Source organism: Phasianus colchicus, chromosome 1 (assembly GCF_987193195.1).
Source record: "Phasianus colchicus chromosome 1, bPhaCol1.hap1.1, whole genome shotgun sequence".
NCBI lineage: Eukaryota > Metazoa > Chordata > Aves > Galliformes > Phasianidae > Phasianus > Phasianus colchicus.
Window position 1 is genome coordinate 863,599 of NC_143436.1, and position 17,772 is coordinate 881,370.

The window sequence follows — 17,772 nt, forward strand, 5'->3', positions numbered from 1 at the left end:
ACTTCCCTATGGGGTCCTCCATGCTTCCCTATAGGGACATGGGGACAGCAGCCCTTCCCTATGGGGACGTGGGGACACTGCAGTGACACGGAGACAGCAGCACTTCCCTGTGGGGACACGGGGACACTGCAGTGACACAGGGCAGCAGCACTTCCCTATGGGGACACTGCAGTGACACAGGGACAGCAGCCCTTCCCTGTGGGGACGCCGCAGTGACACAGGGACAGCAGCCCTTCCCTGTGGGGACACGGGGACAGCAGCCCTTCCCTGTGGGGACGCCGCAGTGACACAGGGACAGCAGCCCTTCCCTGTGGGGACACTGCAGTGACACAGGGACAGCAGCCCTTCCCCGTGGGGACGCCGCAGTGACACAGGGACAGCAGCCCTTCCCTGTGGGGACACTGCAGTGACACAGGGACAGCAGCCCTTCCCTGTGGGGACACTGCAGTGACACAGGGACAGCAGCCCTTCCCTGTGGGGACGCCGCAGTGACACAGGGACACTTCCCCCCAGCGACGCAGCAACACGGCGCTGACACGGCCCACCTGTGAGCGTTCCACATTTCCTCCAGCGCTTCTCTACAGGCTGAGGGGACCCCGCTGCCCCCCCCACCCCCCCCCCACCCCATTTCCAGCCCCCCACCCCCCTCCTAACGCAGGTCGTCGGCAGTGAACATCCCCCGCGCGCGGCGCAGCACGGAGTCGCGGGCGGCGTCGTAGGGATGCTCCTTGGAGGGGATCTCCAGCACGGCGGGCAGGGAGCGGGTGTGAGCCTCCACGGCGTGCCGGATCAGCTCGGCCACGCACTGGTTGATCAGGATGATCCCGATGTCGTCACGGGTCAGGAAGCTCCTGGGGGAGGGGGGAAGACGGGGGGTTGGGGGGGAGGAAGCGGCCCGGGGACACCGGTGGGGTTTGCGGAGATATGGGGAGAGTGGGACACCAATATGTCACTATGGGGACATGGGGACAGCAGCACTTCCCTGTGGGGACAATGAGGCAGCAGTACTTCCCTATGGGGACATGAATGCTTCCCTAGGGGGACATGGGGACTGCAGCCCTTCCCTATGGGGACACAGGGATGCTGCAGTGACACAGGGACAGCAGCACTTCCCTATGGGGACAATGAGGCAGCAGTACTTCCCTATGGGGACATGAACGCTTCCCTATGGGGGCATCAATGCTTCCCTATGGGGACAGGGGACGCCGCAGTGACACAGGGACAGCAGCCCTTCCCTATGGGGACACCAATGCTTCCCTATGGGGACATGGGGACAGCAGCACTTCCCTATGGGGACACAGGGACGCTGCAGTGACACAGGGACAGCAGCACTTCCTTATGCAGACCCAAGGACACTGCAGTGACACAGGAACAGCAGCACTTCCTTATGGGGACACTGGGGCAGCAATACTTCCCTATGGGGACACGGGGACACTACAGTGACACAGGAACAGCAGCTCTTCTTTATGGGGACACTGCAGTGACCAGTGGGGTGTAACCGAGCTCAGCTCAAGCTTTGGGAGCCCGAAGGTTGATTGAAGGTTTCTGGCAAATGAGCCCCGCACAAAATGCTCCTCCTGGGGCTCTGGGACACCCCCCCCCCAAGACTACAGGGTTCCGTCCCAAACACCGACCCCAAACGCTCCCACTCAGACCCCTATGAATGCCCTCTCCCCCCCCCAAAAAAAACAACTATGGGGTTCCATCCCAAACACAGACCCCAAACATTCCCCCCAAGATCCCTATTAACCCCTCCCCCCCTCCAGTCTACGGGGTTCCATCCCAAACATCAACCACAAACGCTCCCACTGAGACCCCTATGAATGTCCTCCCCCCCAAAAAAAAAAACACCTATGGGGTTCTGTCCCAAACACCGACCCCAAATGCTCCCCCTCAGACCCCTCTGAATCTCCATCCCCCCCCCAAGACAATGGGGTTCCATCCCAAACAGAACCCAAACACTTCCCCCAAGACCTCTATGAATCCCCCCCCCAAGATCACTATCATGCCCCCCCCCGAACACTGTGAGGTTCCCCTGTCCCAAAAAGAGATCCCAAACGTTCCCACCCCCAAATGCTCCTCCTGGGGCTCTGAACTCCCCCACAAGACTATGGGGTTCCATCCCAAACACAGACCCCAAACACTCCCCCCAAGACCCCTCTGAATTCATCCCCCCCCCCCCCCCCCAGGACCACTGTGACCCCCTCAAACACTACGGTGTCCCTCTGTCCCAAACAGAGACCCTAAATGTCCCCCACCCCCCCAGCCCCAAATGCTCCTTCTGGGCCTCTGTGACCCCCCAGTCTCCCTCACAAGGACTATGGGGTTCCATTCCAAACACAGACCCCAAACATTTCCCCACAGACCCTCTTGAATCACTCCCCCCTCCCAGCACCACTGTCACTTCCCAAACAGACCTTAAATGCCCCCCCCCAGCCCCCCACCCCAAATGCTCCTCCTAGACCTCTGCAACCCCCCCACCCCACAAGGACAATGGAGTCCCATCCCAATCAGAGACCCCAAACATTCCCTCACCAGACCCCTCTGAATCCCCCCTTCCCTGCACCACTGCCACTCCCTCTCCCTCTCAAGGACCACAGGACTTCCCCCCCACCCCCCCCCAGTCCAGAACTCCTGCCCCCCCCCCATCCCAACCAACATCCCCAAACGCTGCTACAGACCCTCCCCAGGACTATGGGGCTCCCCCCCAATATAGGAACCCTGGGGTGTCGTCGTCGTCGTCCCCAGGACCCTTAACCCCCCCTCCAATCCCAAACAGTGTTCTCCCCCCTCCCCCCCTCCCCGGAACTCCCTGTGTGCTCCCCCAGCACTGCTGCCCTCCCCCATCTCAAACGGAACCCCCCCCCCAGTTCCCCTCCCCAGACCCCCAGGACCCTTTAGGCTCCCCCTATTCCCACTCCCCCTTCCCCCCCCCCATATACAGCCCCATGACCGCCGTGACCCCCCCGTATGACCATGGCCCCGCAGTCCCCAACCATCCCCCCCCAAACCGGGACACCCCAAATCCCCTGCAACCCCCCCCCAAACCCCTCCAGCACCACAACCCCCACCCCCCCCAACCGCCGGCACCCCCCCACCTCTCCTCCCTCGCCATATCACCGCCCCCAAACCACTCAGGACCCCCCAGGATCCCCTCAGGACCCCCCCTCCCCCAACTCCCATCATCCCCCGCGACCCCTCAGGCCTCAGCCGCCCCCCCAGCCCGGATCACGGCCGCACCGGAAGGTCTCCTCGATCTCAGCCACGCTCGTCTCCTTCTCCACCACCAGGAAGTTGGGTTTCCGCTGCGCGTTCAGCTCCCCGACGCCGCCCAGCAGGAACCCGGTCACCGTGTCCTCGTCCCCCACCACTGCAATCAGCTTCCCCCGCCCCGCCATGGCTGTCCGCAGCGCTTCCGCTGCCGCCGCTTCCGGCTCTCCCTCCCCAGCACTTCCACTTCCGGTTTGGCACTGAGCATGCGCAAAATGAACCACGCATGCGCATTATAGCGCTGCGATTGGCCACGCCCCTCGCTGCCATGGCAACGCAACGCCGCGTTGCTGGCCACGCCCTCGTCCTGTTGGCCCCGCCTCCAAACGACTGTGGTCACGCCCCCTGTCTCTCCTGGCGCGCATGCGCAGTGCGTCACGTTCCATCCTTTTGACCTTTTTTGCCCTTTTTCGCCCTAAAACGCATTCAGCGCACAGTGACAACGCGGGAACGCCTAGAACCCCTCCAGAACCCCACATCCCTTCCCCAGGACCCCAGAAGTCGCTCAGACCCCACTGCAGCCCCCGTCCTCCATTTTCCCCTTTTGCCCATTTTTGCCTTTTTTCACCCCAAAATGCCTTCAGGGTTCAGTGTCATCATCGGGACCCGCAAGGAGCCCCACAAGGACCCCGTATGAACCCCCACCCTCCTCCTCCAATCCCCAAACCCCATAATAACCCCCCCCCCCCCCCTTCCCCCTTATTCCCATTGCTTCATTTTCCTCATTTTGCCCATTTTGGCCCTTTTTCATCCCAGAACGCCCTCAGGGCGCAGTGACCCCATCGGGACCCCCAGAAACCCCCCAGAGACCCCCAACAGACCCCCACCCCCTCCCTCAATCCCCGCCCCCTCGAATGCCCACAACTCGCACTGCAATCCCAGTGTTTTTATTCTCACTCTCTCTGCCCCTTTTTGCCCAATTCTGCCCTTTTTCACCCCAAAACTCCCTCAGGGCGCAGGGTCACCATAGAGCCCCCCAGAACCCCCCCCAATGACCCCCTGAGAGACCCCCACCCCCTCCCCACATCCCCACACCCCATACTGACCTCAGCCCCCCTGCAGTCCCACTGCTTTTATTGCCCCCTTTTTGCCCATTTTTGCCCTTTTTCACCCCAAAACGCTCTCAGGCTGCAGTTACACCATAAGGACCCCCAGAAACCCCCCTATACCCCCCCTCTAGACACCCCCCACCCCAAATCCCCCCTCCCCAAATCCCTGCCCCTGAATGACCACGACTCGCACAGCAATCCCAGTGTTTTTATTCTCACTCTTGTTGCTCTTTTTGCCCAATTCTGCCCTTTTTTTCACCCCAAACGCCCTCATGGCACGGTGACCCTGAAGGGGCTCCCCGGGACGCTGTCGTCGCCCCAGCGCAGGATGAGGACGTATTCTCCCTTCTCCTTCACGGTGTAGGTGACGTTGTACAGCCGGTTCCCCACGTGTTTCACGTACACCTCCTCGCACGGCGTCTTCGGGCCGTGCACCCCCACCATCAGCATGTTGCTGCCTGTGCGCAGAGAGCGGCTCCCATTGGATCCCACCGGATCCCAACAGATCCAACTGGGCCCCATTGCAGCCCACCAGGTCCCATCAGATCCCACCAGGTCCCATCAGATCCCACCAGGTCTTATCGGGTCCCATTGGATCCCACCAGATCCCATCAGATCCCACCAAGTCCCATCAGATCCCACCAGGTCTTATCGGGTCCCATTGGATCCCAGCAGATCCCAACAGGTCCAACTAGGTCCTAGTAGGTCCCACCAGATCTCACCGGCTCCCATTAGTTCCCACCGGATCCCAAAAGATCCAACTGGGCCCCATTCGAGCCCACCAGGTCCCATCAGATCCCACCAGGTCAAACCAGGTCCCATTGGATCCCACCAGATCCAACCACGTCAAATCAAGTCCCATTTCATCCCACCAGATCCCAACAGATCCAACCAGGTCCCACCTGATCCCACCAGGTCAAATCGGGTCCCATTGGATCCCACCGGATCTCACCAGATCCAACTAGGTCCCAGTAGGTCCCATCAGGTCCCATCAGATCCCCACCGGATCCCATCAAATCCAACCAGGTCATATCGGGTCCCATTGGATCCCACCAGATCCCACCAGATCCAACCAGGTCCCAGTAGGTCCCACCAGGTCCCATCAGATCCCCACCGGATCCCAACAGATCCAACCAGGTCCCAACAGGTCAAACCGGGTCCCATTGGATCCCACCAGATCCCACCAGATCCATCCAGGTCCCAGTAGGTCCCAACAGATCCCCACTGGATCCCACCATATCCAACCAGGTCAAACCAGGTGCCATTGGATCCCACCAGATCCAACCAGGTCCCAGTAGGTCCCACCAGATCCCATCAGATCCCCACTGGATCCCATCAGATCCCACCAGGTCAAATTGGGTCCCATTATATCTTACCGGATCCCAACAGATCCAACTGGGCCCCATTTGAGCTCACCAGATCCCACCAGATCCCACTGGATCCCCACAGACCCCAGATCCCTGACCCCCCAAACCCACCGCAGCTCCCAGGATCCCCGTTTCCCCCAGATCCCCCTCCAAAATCCCAGATCTCAGATCCCAGCCCCCCCTGACCCCGCTTATCCCAGACCCCAAAGACCCCCAGACCCCCCCAAACCCCACCCCAAGTCCTGGGGTCCCCCTGTTTCCAGAAGACCCCTGATCTCACCCCACAGACCCCAGATCCCTGACCCCCAAATCCTCCCCAAGTCCCTGGGTCCCCATTTCCCCCAGACCCCCCGATCCCCCCTCCCAAATCCCAGATCTCAGATCCTGGATCCCTGACCCTGCTTTTCCCAGACCCCAAAGACCACCAGACCCCCCCCCAGGCCCCAAAATCCTCTCAAGTCCCAGGGTCCCCCTGTTTCCCCCAGTCCCCCCGATCCCCCCTCCCAAATCCCAGATCTCAGATCCCAGCCCCCTGACCCCACTTACCAGACCCCAAAGACCCCCAGGCCCCCCCAAACCCCACCCCAAGTCCTGGGGTCCCCCCGTTTCCCCCAGACCCCCAGACCCCCTGATCTCACCCCACAAACGCCAGATCCCTGACCCCCAAAACCCACCCCAGCTCCCAGAATCCCCCCGTTTCCCCCAGATCCCCCCTCCAAAATCCCAGATCTCAGATCCCAGCCCCCGACCCCATTTATCCCAGACCCCAAAGACCCCCAGCCCCCCCCCCAGACCCCCAAAATCCTCCCAGGTATTCCCGTTTCTCCCAGACCCCCTGATCTCACCCCGCAGACCCCCAAAACCCACCCCAGCTCCCAGGATCCCCTCGTTTCCCCCAGATCCCCCCTCCCAAATCCCAGATCTCAGATCCCAGCCCCCGACCCCATTTATCCCAGACCCCAAAGACCCCCAGACCCCCCCCCAGACACCCAGAATCCTCCCAGGTTTTCCTGTTTCCCCCAGACCCCCTGATCCCCCCTCCCAAATCCCAGATCCCAGCCCTCTGACCCCACTTACCCCAGACCCCAAAGACCCCCAGACCCCCCCAAACCCCACCCCAAGTCCTGGGGTCCCCCCGTTTCCCCCAGACCCCCTGATCTCACCCCGCAGACCCCCAAAACCCACCCCAGCTCCCAGGATCCCTGTTTCCCCCATATCCCCCCTCCCAAATCCCAGATCTCAGATCCCAGCCCCCTGACCCCATTTATCCCAGACCCCAAAGACCCCCCGGCCCCCCCCAGCCCCCCACTCACCCGCTTTGCTGCAGTCGACAGTGAAGTGGTTCTTCTGCCCCACGAAGGCGGTGCTGAGCCCCGGTCCTCGTGCCACCACCTTGCTGGCATCCGATGAGAATTTGGGGAGGGTCCCGAAGCCGGGGGGGCCCCGAGCCCCACGGGTCACCGTCTCCACCAGCACCGAGGAGGTCTCGTGCAGGCTGTGACCCCCCGACAGCCGCGGGCCTGGGGGGGGACGGGGAGGGGGGGAGACGGGGGGTCAGTGCTGTGTGATGGGGGGGTGGGGGCATTGGGTGGGGGCACCGGGGGGACACCATGGGGACATCACTGGGACAGCGTGGGGACGCCAGCGGGACAATGTTGGGAAACCATGGGGACACCAGTGGGACACCAGTGGGACACCATGGAGAGAGCAGTAGGACACCCATGGGGACACCATTGGGACACCATGGTGACACCCACTGGGACACCACTGGGACACCACGGGGGCACCACAATGACACCATTGGAATTATCCATGGGGACAGCAGCAGGACACCCAATGGGACACCATGGGGACACCCACTGGGACACCCACGGGGACACCACAGTGACACCATTAGGGCACCATGGGGACAGCAGTAAGACACCCATTGGAACACCCATTGAGACACCCACTGGGACACCCATGGGGACACCCATGGGGACACCCATTGGGACACCATGGGGACACCACAGTGACACCATTGGCACAGCAGTAGGACACCCATTGGGACACCCACTGAGACACACAGGGACACCCATTGGGACATCATGGGGACACCCATTGAGACACCCACTGGGACACCATGGGGGCACCCATGGGGACACCCATTGAGACACCCATTGGGACACCCATTGGAACACGCATGGGGACACCCACTGGGACACCCATGGGGACAACCATTGGGACACATGGGGACACCCATTGGGACACCATTGAGACACCCATTGGGACACCCACTGGGACACCATTGGGACACATGGGGACACCCATGTGACACCCGTGGGGACAGCCATTGGGACACCATTGGGACACACAGGGACACCCATTGGGACACCATTGGAACACATGGGGACACCCACTGGGACACCATGGGGACACCCATTGGGACATTCATTGGGACACCACGGAGACACCCATTAGGACATCATGAGAACACCCATGGGGACATCATTGGGACACACGGGGACACCCATTAGGGCATCATGGGGACACCCATTGGGACATTCATTGGGACATCATGGGGACACCCATTGGGACATTCATTGGGACACCCACTGGGACACCCACGGGGACAGCCATTGGGAAACCCATTGGGACACCATGGGGGCACCCATGGGGACACTCATTGGGACACTCATTGGGACACCCATTGGGACAGCATGGGGACACCCACTGGGACATTCATTGGGACACATGGGGACACCCACTGGGACACCCACTGGGACACCCATTGGGACACCATGGGGACACCCATTGGGACATTCATTGGGACACGATGGAGACACCCATTAGGACATCATGAGGACACCCATGGGGACACCATTGGGATATCATGAGGACACCCATGGGGACACCCATAGGGATACCATGGGGACACCCATTGGGACACTCATTGGGACACCCATTGGGACACCATTGGGACACATGGGGACACCACAGTGACACCATCGGGACACCCACTGGGACATCATGGGGACACCCATGGGGACACCCATAGGGACACCATGGGGACAACCACTGGGACATCATGGGGACACCCATGGGGACACCCACAGGGATACCATGGGAACACCCATTGGGACACTCATTGGGACACCCATTGGGACATCATGGGGACACCCACTGGGACACCTATGGGGACACCCATGGGGACACCCATTAGGACATCATGAGGACACCCATGGGGACACCACTGGGACATCATGAGGACACCCATGGGGACACCCATAGGGATACCATGGGGACACCCATTGGGACACTCATTGGGACACCCATAGGGACACCATGGGGACACCCACTGGGACACCTATGGGGACACCCATTGGGACACCATTAGGACACCCACTGGGACACCACGGGTGCCCCCCTTACCGGTGACCTTGGCCTTGAAGGGGCTGCCGACGATGTGGTGCGGGCCGCCATACTTGATGGAGATGAGGTAGTTGCCGGGCGCCATGGGGGTGTAGGTGACGCGGTGGCCCTCGGCGCACTCCACGCAGTCCAACGTCACCTTGGAGGGGCCGTCGATGGTGACCGACAGCGCTCCGGCGCCGGCGTTGGCCGTCTTCACCACGAACTCGGAGCGCACCCCTGTGGGGCACCGCGGGCACCGTTGGCAACACTGGGACTCGGTGGTGCTCACCTGAGCCAGGGGTACCCACTGGTGCCCACTGGTACCCACTGGTACCTACTGGTGCCCACTGGTACCCACTGGTACCCACTGGTGCCCTCTGGTACCCACTGGTACCCACTGGTACCTACTGGTGCCCACTGGTACCCACTGGTACCTACTGGTGCCCACTGGTACCCACTGGTACCCACTGGTACCCACTGGTGCCCACTGGTGCCCATTGGTATCTGCTGGCACCCCATAGAACACACTGGTGCCCATTGGTACTCACTGGCACCCACTGGAATTCACTAACACCCACTGGTACGCCCTGGTACTGACTGGCACCCATTGATACCCACTGGGGCCTACTGGTACTTGCTGGTACCCATTGGTACTCACTGGCACCCACTGGTATTCATTAACACCCACTGGTACTCACTGGCACTCCATAGAACCCACTGGTACCCATTGGTACTCACTGGTACCAAATGGTACCCACTGGTACTTGTCGGCACTCACTGGTACCGAATGGTACGCACTGCCACTCATTGATAACTGTTGGAAGTCAGTGGAACCCATTGGAACTCACTGGTGCACATTGGTACTCACTGATGATCAGTGCTGTCAACTGGTACCCATTCCTACTCATTGTTGCCCATTGAAACCCACTGGTACCCAATGATACTCACTGGAACCCATAGGTACTCATTGATGCTCACTGGTAATCTCTGGTGCCCATTGGTACCTATTGATACTCGCTCTTACCCATTGAAACCCACAGGTACCCATTGATACTCACTGGTGCCCATTGGTACCCAGTGGTACACATTGATGCTCACTGTTACCCTTGGTGCCCATTGATGCTCACTGTCACCCATTGGTACCCAGAGGTACGCATTGATGCTCACTGTTACCCTTGGTGCCCATTGATGCTCACTGTCACCCATTGGTACCCAGAGGTACGCATTGATGCTCACTGTTACCCTTGGTGCCCATTGATGCTCACTGTCACCCATTGGTACCCAGAGGTACGCATTGATGCTCACTGTTACTCTTGGTGCCCATTGATACTCATTGTCACCCATTGGTGCTCAGTGGTACTCGTTGATACTCATAGATACCCATTGGTACTCACTGGTGCCCCCATCCCCCCACACCCCCAAATTCACATCCCCACCCACATCCCCAAATTCACCCCCCCCCAGTCCCCCTTCCCCCGTACCGGTGACGCCCCCCTGCAGCCCGGCGCCGTAAGCGGTGACGAGGGCCGGGTCGGCGTCGTGGCTCTGCTCCCCGACGCGGACGTTGAAGGGGCTGCCGGGAACGTGGCGGCCGTTCAGCCGCACCTCCACCGCGTGGACGCCGTTCTCCAGGGGCAGGAAGCCGATGGAGTACAGGTCTGGGGGCACCGGCATGGACAGGCCGTTAAAACCCCATAACAGCCCCATAACAGCCCCATAACCCGATGGAGTACAGGTCTGGGGGCACCAACATGGACAGGCCATTAAAACCCCATATCAGCCCCATAGTAACCCCATAACAGCCCCATAACCCGATGGAGTACAGGTCTGGGGGCACCGGCATGGACAGGCCGTTAAAACCCCATAACAGCCCCATAGTAACCCCATAACAGCCCCATAACCCGATGGAGTACAGGTCTGGGGGCACCGGCATGGACAGGCCGTTAAAACCCCATAACAGCCCCATAGTAACCCCATAACAGCCCCATAACCCGATGGAGTACAGGTCTGGGGGCACCGGCATGGACAGGCCGTTAAAACCCCATATCAGCCCCATAGTAACCCCATAACAGCCCCATAACCCGATGGAGTACAGGTCTGGGGGCACCGGCATGGACAGGCCGTTAAAACCCCATATCAGCCCCATAACAGCCCCATAACAGCCCCATAACAGCCCCATAACCCGATGGAGTACAGGTCTGGGGGCACCGGCATGGACAGACCATGAAAACCCCATATCAGCCCCATAACAGCCCCATAACCCGATGGAGTACAGGTCTGGGGGCACCGGCATGGACAGACCATGAAAACCCCATATCAGCCCCATAACAGCCCCATAACCCGATGGAGTACAGGTCTGGGGGCACTGGCATGGACAGGCCGTTAAAACCCCATAACAGCCCCATAGTAACCCCATAACAGCCCTATAACCCGATGGAGTACAGGTCTGGGGGCACAGGCATGGACAGACCAGGAAAACCCCATAACAGCCCCATAAAAAACCCATAACAGCCCCATAAAAACCCCATAACAACCCATAACAGCCCCATAACAGCCCCATATCAACCCCATAATAATATCCCCCCCCACCCCCATGTACCCCCACTCCCCCCCCCCCATATCCCCATGTACCCCCCCCACCCCATATCTCCATATCCCCCCACACCCCCACATCTCCTTTCCCCCCATCTCCTTTCTCCCCCCCATATCTCCATATCCTCCCCCACCCCTTCCCATCCCCCCCACACCCCACATCTCCTTCCCCCCCCATATCCCCATGTACCCCCCCATATCTCCATATCCCCCCCACCCCACGTACCCCCACCCCCCCACCCCCCATATCTCCTTTCCCCCCCATCTCCTTCCCCCCCCCACCCCCATATCTCCATATCCCCCCACACCCCCACATATCCCGAGCCCCCCCACACCCCCCATATCTCCTTGCCCCCCCATATCCCCATGTACCCCCCCACCCCCATATCTCCATATCCCCCCACAACCCCCATATCTCCTTGCCCCCCATATCCCCATGTACCCCCCCCCACCCCCATTTCTCCATATCCCCCCCCACCCCCATGTACCCCCCCAGCCCCCATATCTCCTTCCTCCCCATCTCCTTCCTCCCCCCCACCCCCATGTCTCCATATCCCTCCCCACCCCCATGTACCCCCCCCACCCCCATATCCCCCCACACCCCCACGTACCCCCATCCCCCCCACCCCCCCACACGTCCTTCCCCCCCCCCACGCACCGGGCTCAATCTCGGACACGCTGCACTCGCTGACGGTTCCCCCCGGGCTCAGCACTTTGGCATCGATGGCCCCGCGGGCTCCGTTCAGCTGAACCGACAGCGCCGCCGGCTGGTTCACGTGCAGCGACTCCTGGGGGGCACGGGGGGGTTGTATGGGGGGCATGGGGGCATGGAGGGGCGTAGGGACATGGGGGGGATGGGGGGTAGGGGGGGCATGGAGGGGTGTATGGATATGGGGGGGTGGGGGGGGCATGGAGGGGTGTATGGATATGGGGGGGGATAGGGGGGGTTGGGGGTGGGGGGGGCATGGAGGGGTGTATGGATATGGGGGGGTGGGGGGGGCATGGAGGGGTGTATGGATATGGGGGGGGATAGGGGGGGTTGGGGGTGGGGGGGGCATGGAGGGGTGTATGGATATGGGGGGGTGGGGGGGGCATGGAGGGGTGTATGGATATGGGGGGGATAGGGGGGGTTGGGGGTGGGGGGGGCATGGAGGGGTGTATGGATATGGGGGGGATAGGGGCGGATGGGGGGTGGGGGGGGCATGGAGGGGCATACAGATATGGGGGTGATGGGGGGGATGGGGGGTGTGGGGGGCATGGGGGGCGTATGGACATGGGGGGGTGGGGGGAGATGGGGAGTGGGGGGGGCATGGAGGGGCGTATGGATATGGGGGGGATGGGGGGGGATGGGGGGGGCACAGAGGGGCGTATGGACATGGGGGAAGGGGGGATGGGGGGTGGGGGGGGCATGGAGGAGCATACAGATATGGGGGGGATGGGGGGGGATGGGGGATGGGGAGGCAAGGGGGGGAGTACAGACATGGGGGGGATGGGGGGGATGGGGGGGGGCATGGAGGGGTGTACGGACATGGGGGGGGGTGCGGGGGGATGGGTATATAGGGATATGGGGGGATATGGGGGGATATCAGGATATGGGAATATGGGGCTTATGGGAGATATGGGGATATGGGGGGTATGGGGATATGGGGGGGAATGGGGATATGGGGGATATCGGGATATGGGAATATGGCAGTTATGGAGGGTATGGGGATATGGGGGGATATGGGGGATATGGGGGATATGGGGGTGTAGGGGGGGGGTATGGGGATATGGGGATATGGGGGGATATGGGGGGGATATGGGGGATATGGGGGTTTAGGGGAAGGTATGGGGATATGGGGGGTATGGGGGGATATCAGGATATGGGAATATGGGGGTTACGGGGGGTATGGGGATATGGAGGGTATGGGGATGTGGGGGGGATGGGGGGTATGGGGTATGGAGGGATATGGGGTATGGGGCATGGGGGGTTATGGGGTATGGGGGGATATCAGGATATGGGAGGTATGGGGGGGTATGGGGGGTACGAGGGGGTATTGGGGGTATGGGGGGTATGGGGGGTATGAGGGGTGTGGGGATATGGGGGATATGGGGTGGGGGGCACATGGTGGGGGGGCACATGGTGGGGGGGCAAGGTGGGGGGCACAGGGATACGGGGGGGCGCACGGTGCAGCATCACGGGGGCGCGGGGGGGGGGTGCAGGAGCAGTGGGGGGGCACGGTTCGGAGGCAGTGGTGGGGAGGGGGGAGGGGGGGGGTCCCGGGGGGTGCAGGGGGCGGGCCGGACCTGCGTGCTGCTGACGGTGATGCGCTGAGCCGCGTCCGAGCGCGACGCCACCGGGACCACGAAGGGGCTGTCGGGGATGTGCTCCTCGTTGAACTTAATGGACACCTCGTAGTCACCTGCCGCCGGGGGGGCACGTTGGGGGGGGCACGTTGGGGGGGGCACGGCGTGGGGGGGCGGGGGGACACGGCGTGCGGGGGAACGTCGTGGGGGAAGGACACCGTCGGGGTGCATCATGGGGGGGCACATCGTGGGGATATGGTGGGGGGGTACGTGGTGGGGGGGGGGACAGGATGGGGGGGCATCATGGGGGGCGCATGGTGGGGGGCGCATCATGGGGGTACATCATGGGGGGCAAATGATGGGCACATGGTGGGGGGGCGCATGGTGGGGGGTGCATCACGGGGGGCACATGGTGGGGGGGCACATGGTGGGGGGCGCGTCATGGGCACGTGGTGGGGGGTCACATGATGGGGGGGCACATGGTGGGGGGCGCATCGTGGGGGCACATCATAGGGGGCACATGATGGGCACATGGTGGGGGGGCGCATGGTGGGGGATCACATGGTGGGGGGCACGTGGTGGGGGGGGCACAACCCCTCTGCCCCATACCTGACCCCCCCACCTCATTCATCATCCCCTGCCCCACAGCTGACCCCCCCGCCCCACGCCAGTCTCCCCCCCCCATACCTGACCCTCTGCCCCATAGCTGACCCCCCACCTCATACATAACCCCCTCCTCCACAACTGACCCCCTACCCCACAGCTGACCCCCCACCCCATAACTGACCCCCCACCCCATAACTGAGCCCCCACCCCATATCTGACCTCCACGCCCCATATCTGACCCCCCCACCCCCTTAACTCACCCCCCACCCCATACCTGACCCCCCACCTCATACATAACCCCCTCCTCCACAACTGACCCCCCACCCCATAACTGAGCCCCTGCCCCATATCTGACCCCCACGCCCCATATCTGACCCCCCCACCCCATACTTGAGCCCCCCACCCCAAAGACACCCTCCACCCCATATCTGACCCCCCCGTCCCATCCATACCCCCCTACCCCACGCCAGTCTCCCCCCCCATACCTGACCCTCTGCCCCATACCTGACCCCCCACCTCATACACAATCCTCTCCTCCACAACTGACCCCCCACCCCACAACTGACCCCCCACCCCACAACTGACGCCTCACTCCATATCTGACCCCCCCACCCCATACCTGACCCCCCCATCCCATCTATAACCCCCTACTCCACGCCTGTCTCCCCACCCCATTACCTGATCCTCTGCCCCATTTCTGACCGCCCACCCCACAACTGACCGCCCCGGCCCATATCTGAGCCCCCCACCCCATACCTGAGCCTCCCACCCCACAGACACTCTCTACCCCATAGCTGACCCCCCACCTCATACATAACCCCCTCCTCCACAACTGACCCCCCACCCCATACCTGACCCCTCACTCCATATCTGACCCCCCCACCCCATACCTGACCCCCCCGTCCCATCCATACCCCCCTACCCCATGCCAGTCTCCCCCCCCCCCGCCCCATTCTCGACCCCACACCTGACTGCCCCACCCCATAGACACCCCCGCCCCCCCCATACCGGGCTCCTGCACCAGGTAGGTGACCCCGCAGGACCCGTCCTTGCGGTCCTCGAAGTTGATCTCGGCTTTGCTGGGCCCCTCCACGGCGATGGAGAGCCCCCCCGCGCCCGCCTCGCGCGTCCAGATGCTGAACTCCGCTGCAAAAAGGGGGGGGGGAAACAATGGGTCACGGCGACCCCCACAAACCCCCCATATCCAACCACATACCCCCTATAAGCCCCACATACCCCCACGTAACCCCGTATAACCGCCACAGACCCCCATGTACCCCCACGCCCCCCCATACCTGGCACTCCAGCCACCCCTCCCTGCAGCCCCCCCCCCATATTCCCCCCCCATACCTCCCCACACCCCCCATACCCGGCATTCCAGCCACCCCTCTCTGCAGTCCCGGTCCTCATCTCCCCACTGACCCCATATCCCCCCATATCTCCCCATATCCCACACCCCAGCCACCCCCCTCTGCAGTCCCGGTCCCCATCTCCCCACTGACCCCATATCCCCCCATATCCCCCCATATATTGCCCCACACCCCCCATACCAGTCACTCTGGCCACCCCTCTCTGCAACCCTGGTCCCCATCTCCCCACTGACCCCATATCCCCCCATATCCCCCCAAATCCCCTCATACCCGGCACTACAACCACCCCACTCTGTAGTCCCGGTTCCCATCTCCCCACTGACCCCATATCCTCCCAAATGCCCCCCCACACCCCCCATACCCGGCACTCCGGCCACCCTCCCTGCAGCACTGGTCCCCATCTCCGCAATGACCCCATATCTCCCCATACCCCCCCCCACCCCCCATACCCGGCACTCCAGCCACCCCTCCCTGCAGCCCCCCCCCCATATATCCCCCCATACCCGGCACTCCGGCCACCCCTCTGCAGCCTCAGTCCACATCTCCCCACTGACCCCATATCCCCCCAAATCCCCCCATACCCGGCACTACAACCACCCCACTCTGTAGTCCCAGTTCCCATCTCCCCACTGACCCGATATCCTCCAAAATGCCCCCATACCCGGCACTCCGGCCACCCCTCTCTGCAGCCCCGGTCCCCATCTCCCCACTGACCCCATATCCCCCCATATCTCCCCATATCCCCCCATATCTCCCCATCTCCCCACTGACCCCATATCCCCCCATATCTCCCCATATCTCCCCATATCCCCCCATATCTCCCCACCTCCCCACTGACCCCATATCCCCCCATATCTCCCCACCTCCCCACTGACCCCATACCCCCATAGCCCCCACCCCCATACCCGGCACTCCGGCCACCCCTCTCTGCAGCCCCGGTCCTCCAGCCCTGGCCCGGTGCGCGCCGCCCTCCCCGAGGGGTCCGACGGTGAAGGGGAAGGGGCTTCCCGGCACGTGCTGCCCGCGGAACTTGACGGCCACGCTGTGCGCCCCCAGCTCCTCGGGCACGAAGCGCACCCGGTAGGCGCCGCCCGGCCCCGCCTGCACCTCCGCGTCCGAGCGCTGCCCCGACGGGCTCAGCACCTGCGCCGACAGCTCCGGGGGGGCCGCGTCTGGGGGGAGAGATGGGGGCTGCGAGGGCGCCGCGGGGCGCTGCGGGGCATGGCGCTGCATTGCACGGCATGGCAGCGTGCTGTGTGGGAGGGCATGGCATTGCACGGCATGGCAGCGTGCTGTGTGGCAGGGCATTGCATTGCATGGCATTGCATTGCACGGCATGGCAGCGTGCTGTGTGGCAGGGCATTGCAGGGCATGGCATTGCAGGGCATGGCAGCGTGCTGTGTGGCAGGGCATTGCAGGGCATGGCATTGCAGGGCATGGCAGTGTGCTGTGTGGCAGGGCATTGCAGGGCATGGCATTGCAGGGCATGGCAGTGTGCTGTATGGCAGGGCATTGCAGGGCATTGCTTTGCAGGGCATGGCAGTGTGCTGTGTGGGAGGGCATTGCAGGGCATGGCGCTGCATTGCAGGGCATGGCGCTGCATGGCATTGCAGGGCATGGCAGCGTGCTGTGTGGCAGGGCATTGCAGGGCATGGCATTGCAGGGCATGGCAGTGTGCTGTATGGCAGGGCATTGCAGGGCATTGCTTTGCAGGGCATGGCAGCGTGCTGTGTGGGAGGGCATTGCAGGGCATGGCACTGCATGGCATTGCATGGCATGGCAGCGTGCTGTGTGGGAGGGCATTGCAGGGCATGGCATTGCATTGCACGGCATGGCAGC

At 62.4% G+C, this 17,772-nt stretch overlaps 2 protein-coding genes across 2 annotated transcripts in view; both read right to left on the reverse strand.

Moving 5' to 3' along the window:
- Window positions 1-604: 604 nt before the first annotated feature.
- On the reverse strand, window positions 605-3,444 carry ATP6V1F (ATPase H+ transporting V1 subunit F). Its single transcript, XM_090125821.1, has 2 exons — window positions 3,241-3,444; window positions 605-851 (listed from the first exon to the last, which is right to left on the reverse strand). Exons 1-2 carry the CDS (start codon window positions 3,396-3,398, stop codon window positions 650-652), a joined length of 360 nt encoding a protein of 119 aa, XP_089981947.1. The 5' UTR covers window positions 3,399-3,444; the 3' UTR covers window positions 605-649.
- Window positions 3,445-4,519: 1,075 nt separating this feature from the next.
- Window positions 4,520-17,772, reverse strand: part of FLNC (filamin C) — a 111,475-nt gene continuing 98,222 nt past the window's right edge. The window contains exons 41-48 of the mRNA XM_090125896.1: window positions 16,839-17,105; window positions 15,572-15,709; window positions 13,958-14,073; window positions 12,330-12,459; window positions 10,561-10,737; window positions 9,098-9,316; window positions 7,000-7,206; window positions 4,520-4,777 (exon numbers count right to left, since the gene is read on the reverse strand). Of these exons, the coding sequence (XP_089982022.1) occupies window positions 4,590-4,777; window positions 7,000-7,206; window positions 9,098-9,316; window positions 10,561-10,737; window positions 12,330-12,459; window positions 13,958-14,073; window positions 15,572-15,709; window positions 16,839-17,105 (1,442 nt within the window). The 3' untranslated portion in view covers window positions 4,520-4,589. The remainder of the gene's footprint in view (window positions 4,778-6,999; window positions 7,207-9,097; window positions 9,317-10,560; window positions 10,738-12,329; window positions 12,460-13,957; window positions 14,074-15,571; window positions 15,710-16,838; window positions 17,106-17,772) is intronic.

Bases quoted from the DNA above. Each gene is read 5' to 3' on its own strand.
- ATP6V1F (XM_090125821.1), bottom strand. From the start codon at position 3,398: ATGGCGGGGCGGGGGAAGCTGATTGCAGTGGTGGGGGACGAGGACACG. The intron at 852-3,240 runs GTGCGGCCGTGA...CCCCTCCCCCAG, and splicing joins GAGATCGAGGAGACCTTCCG to GAGCTTCCTGACCCGTGACG.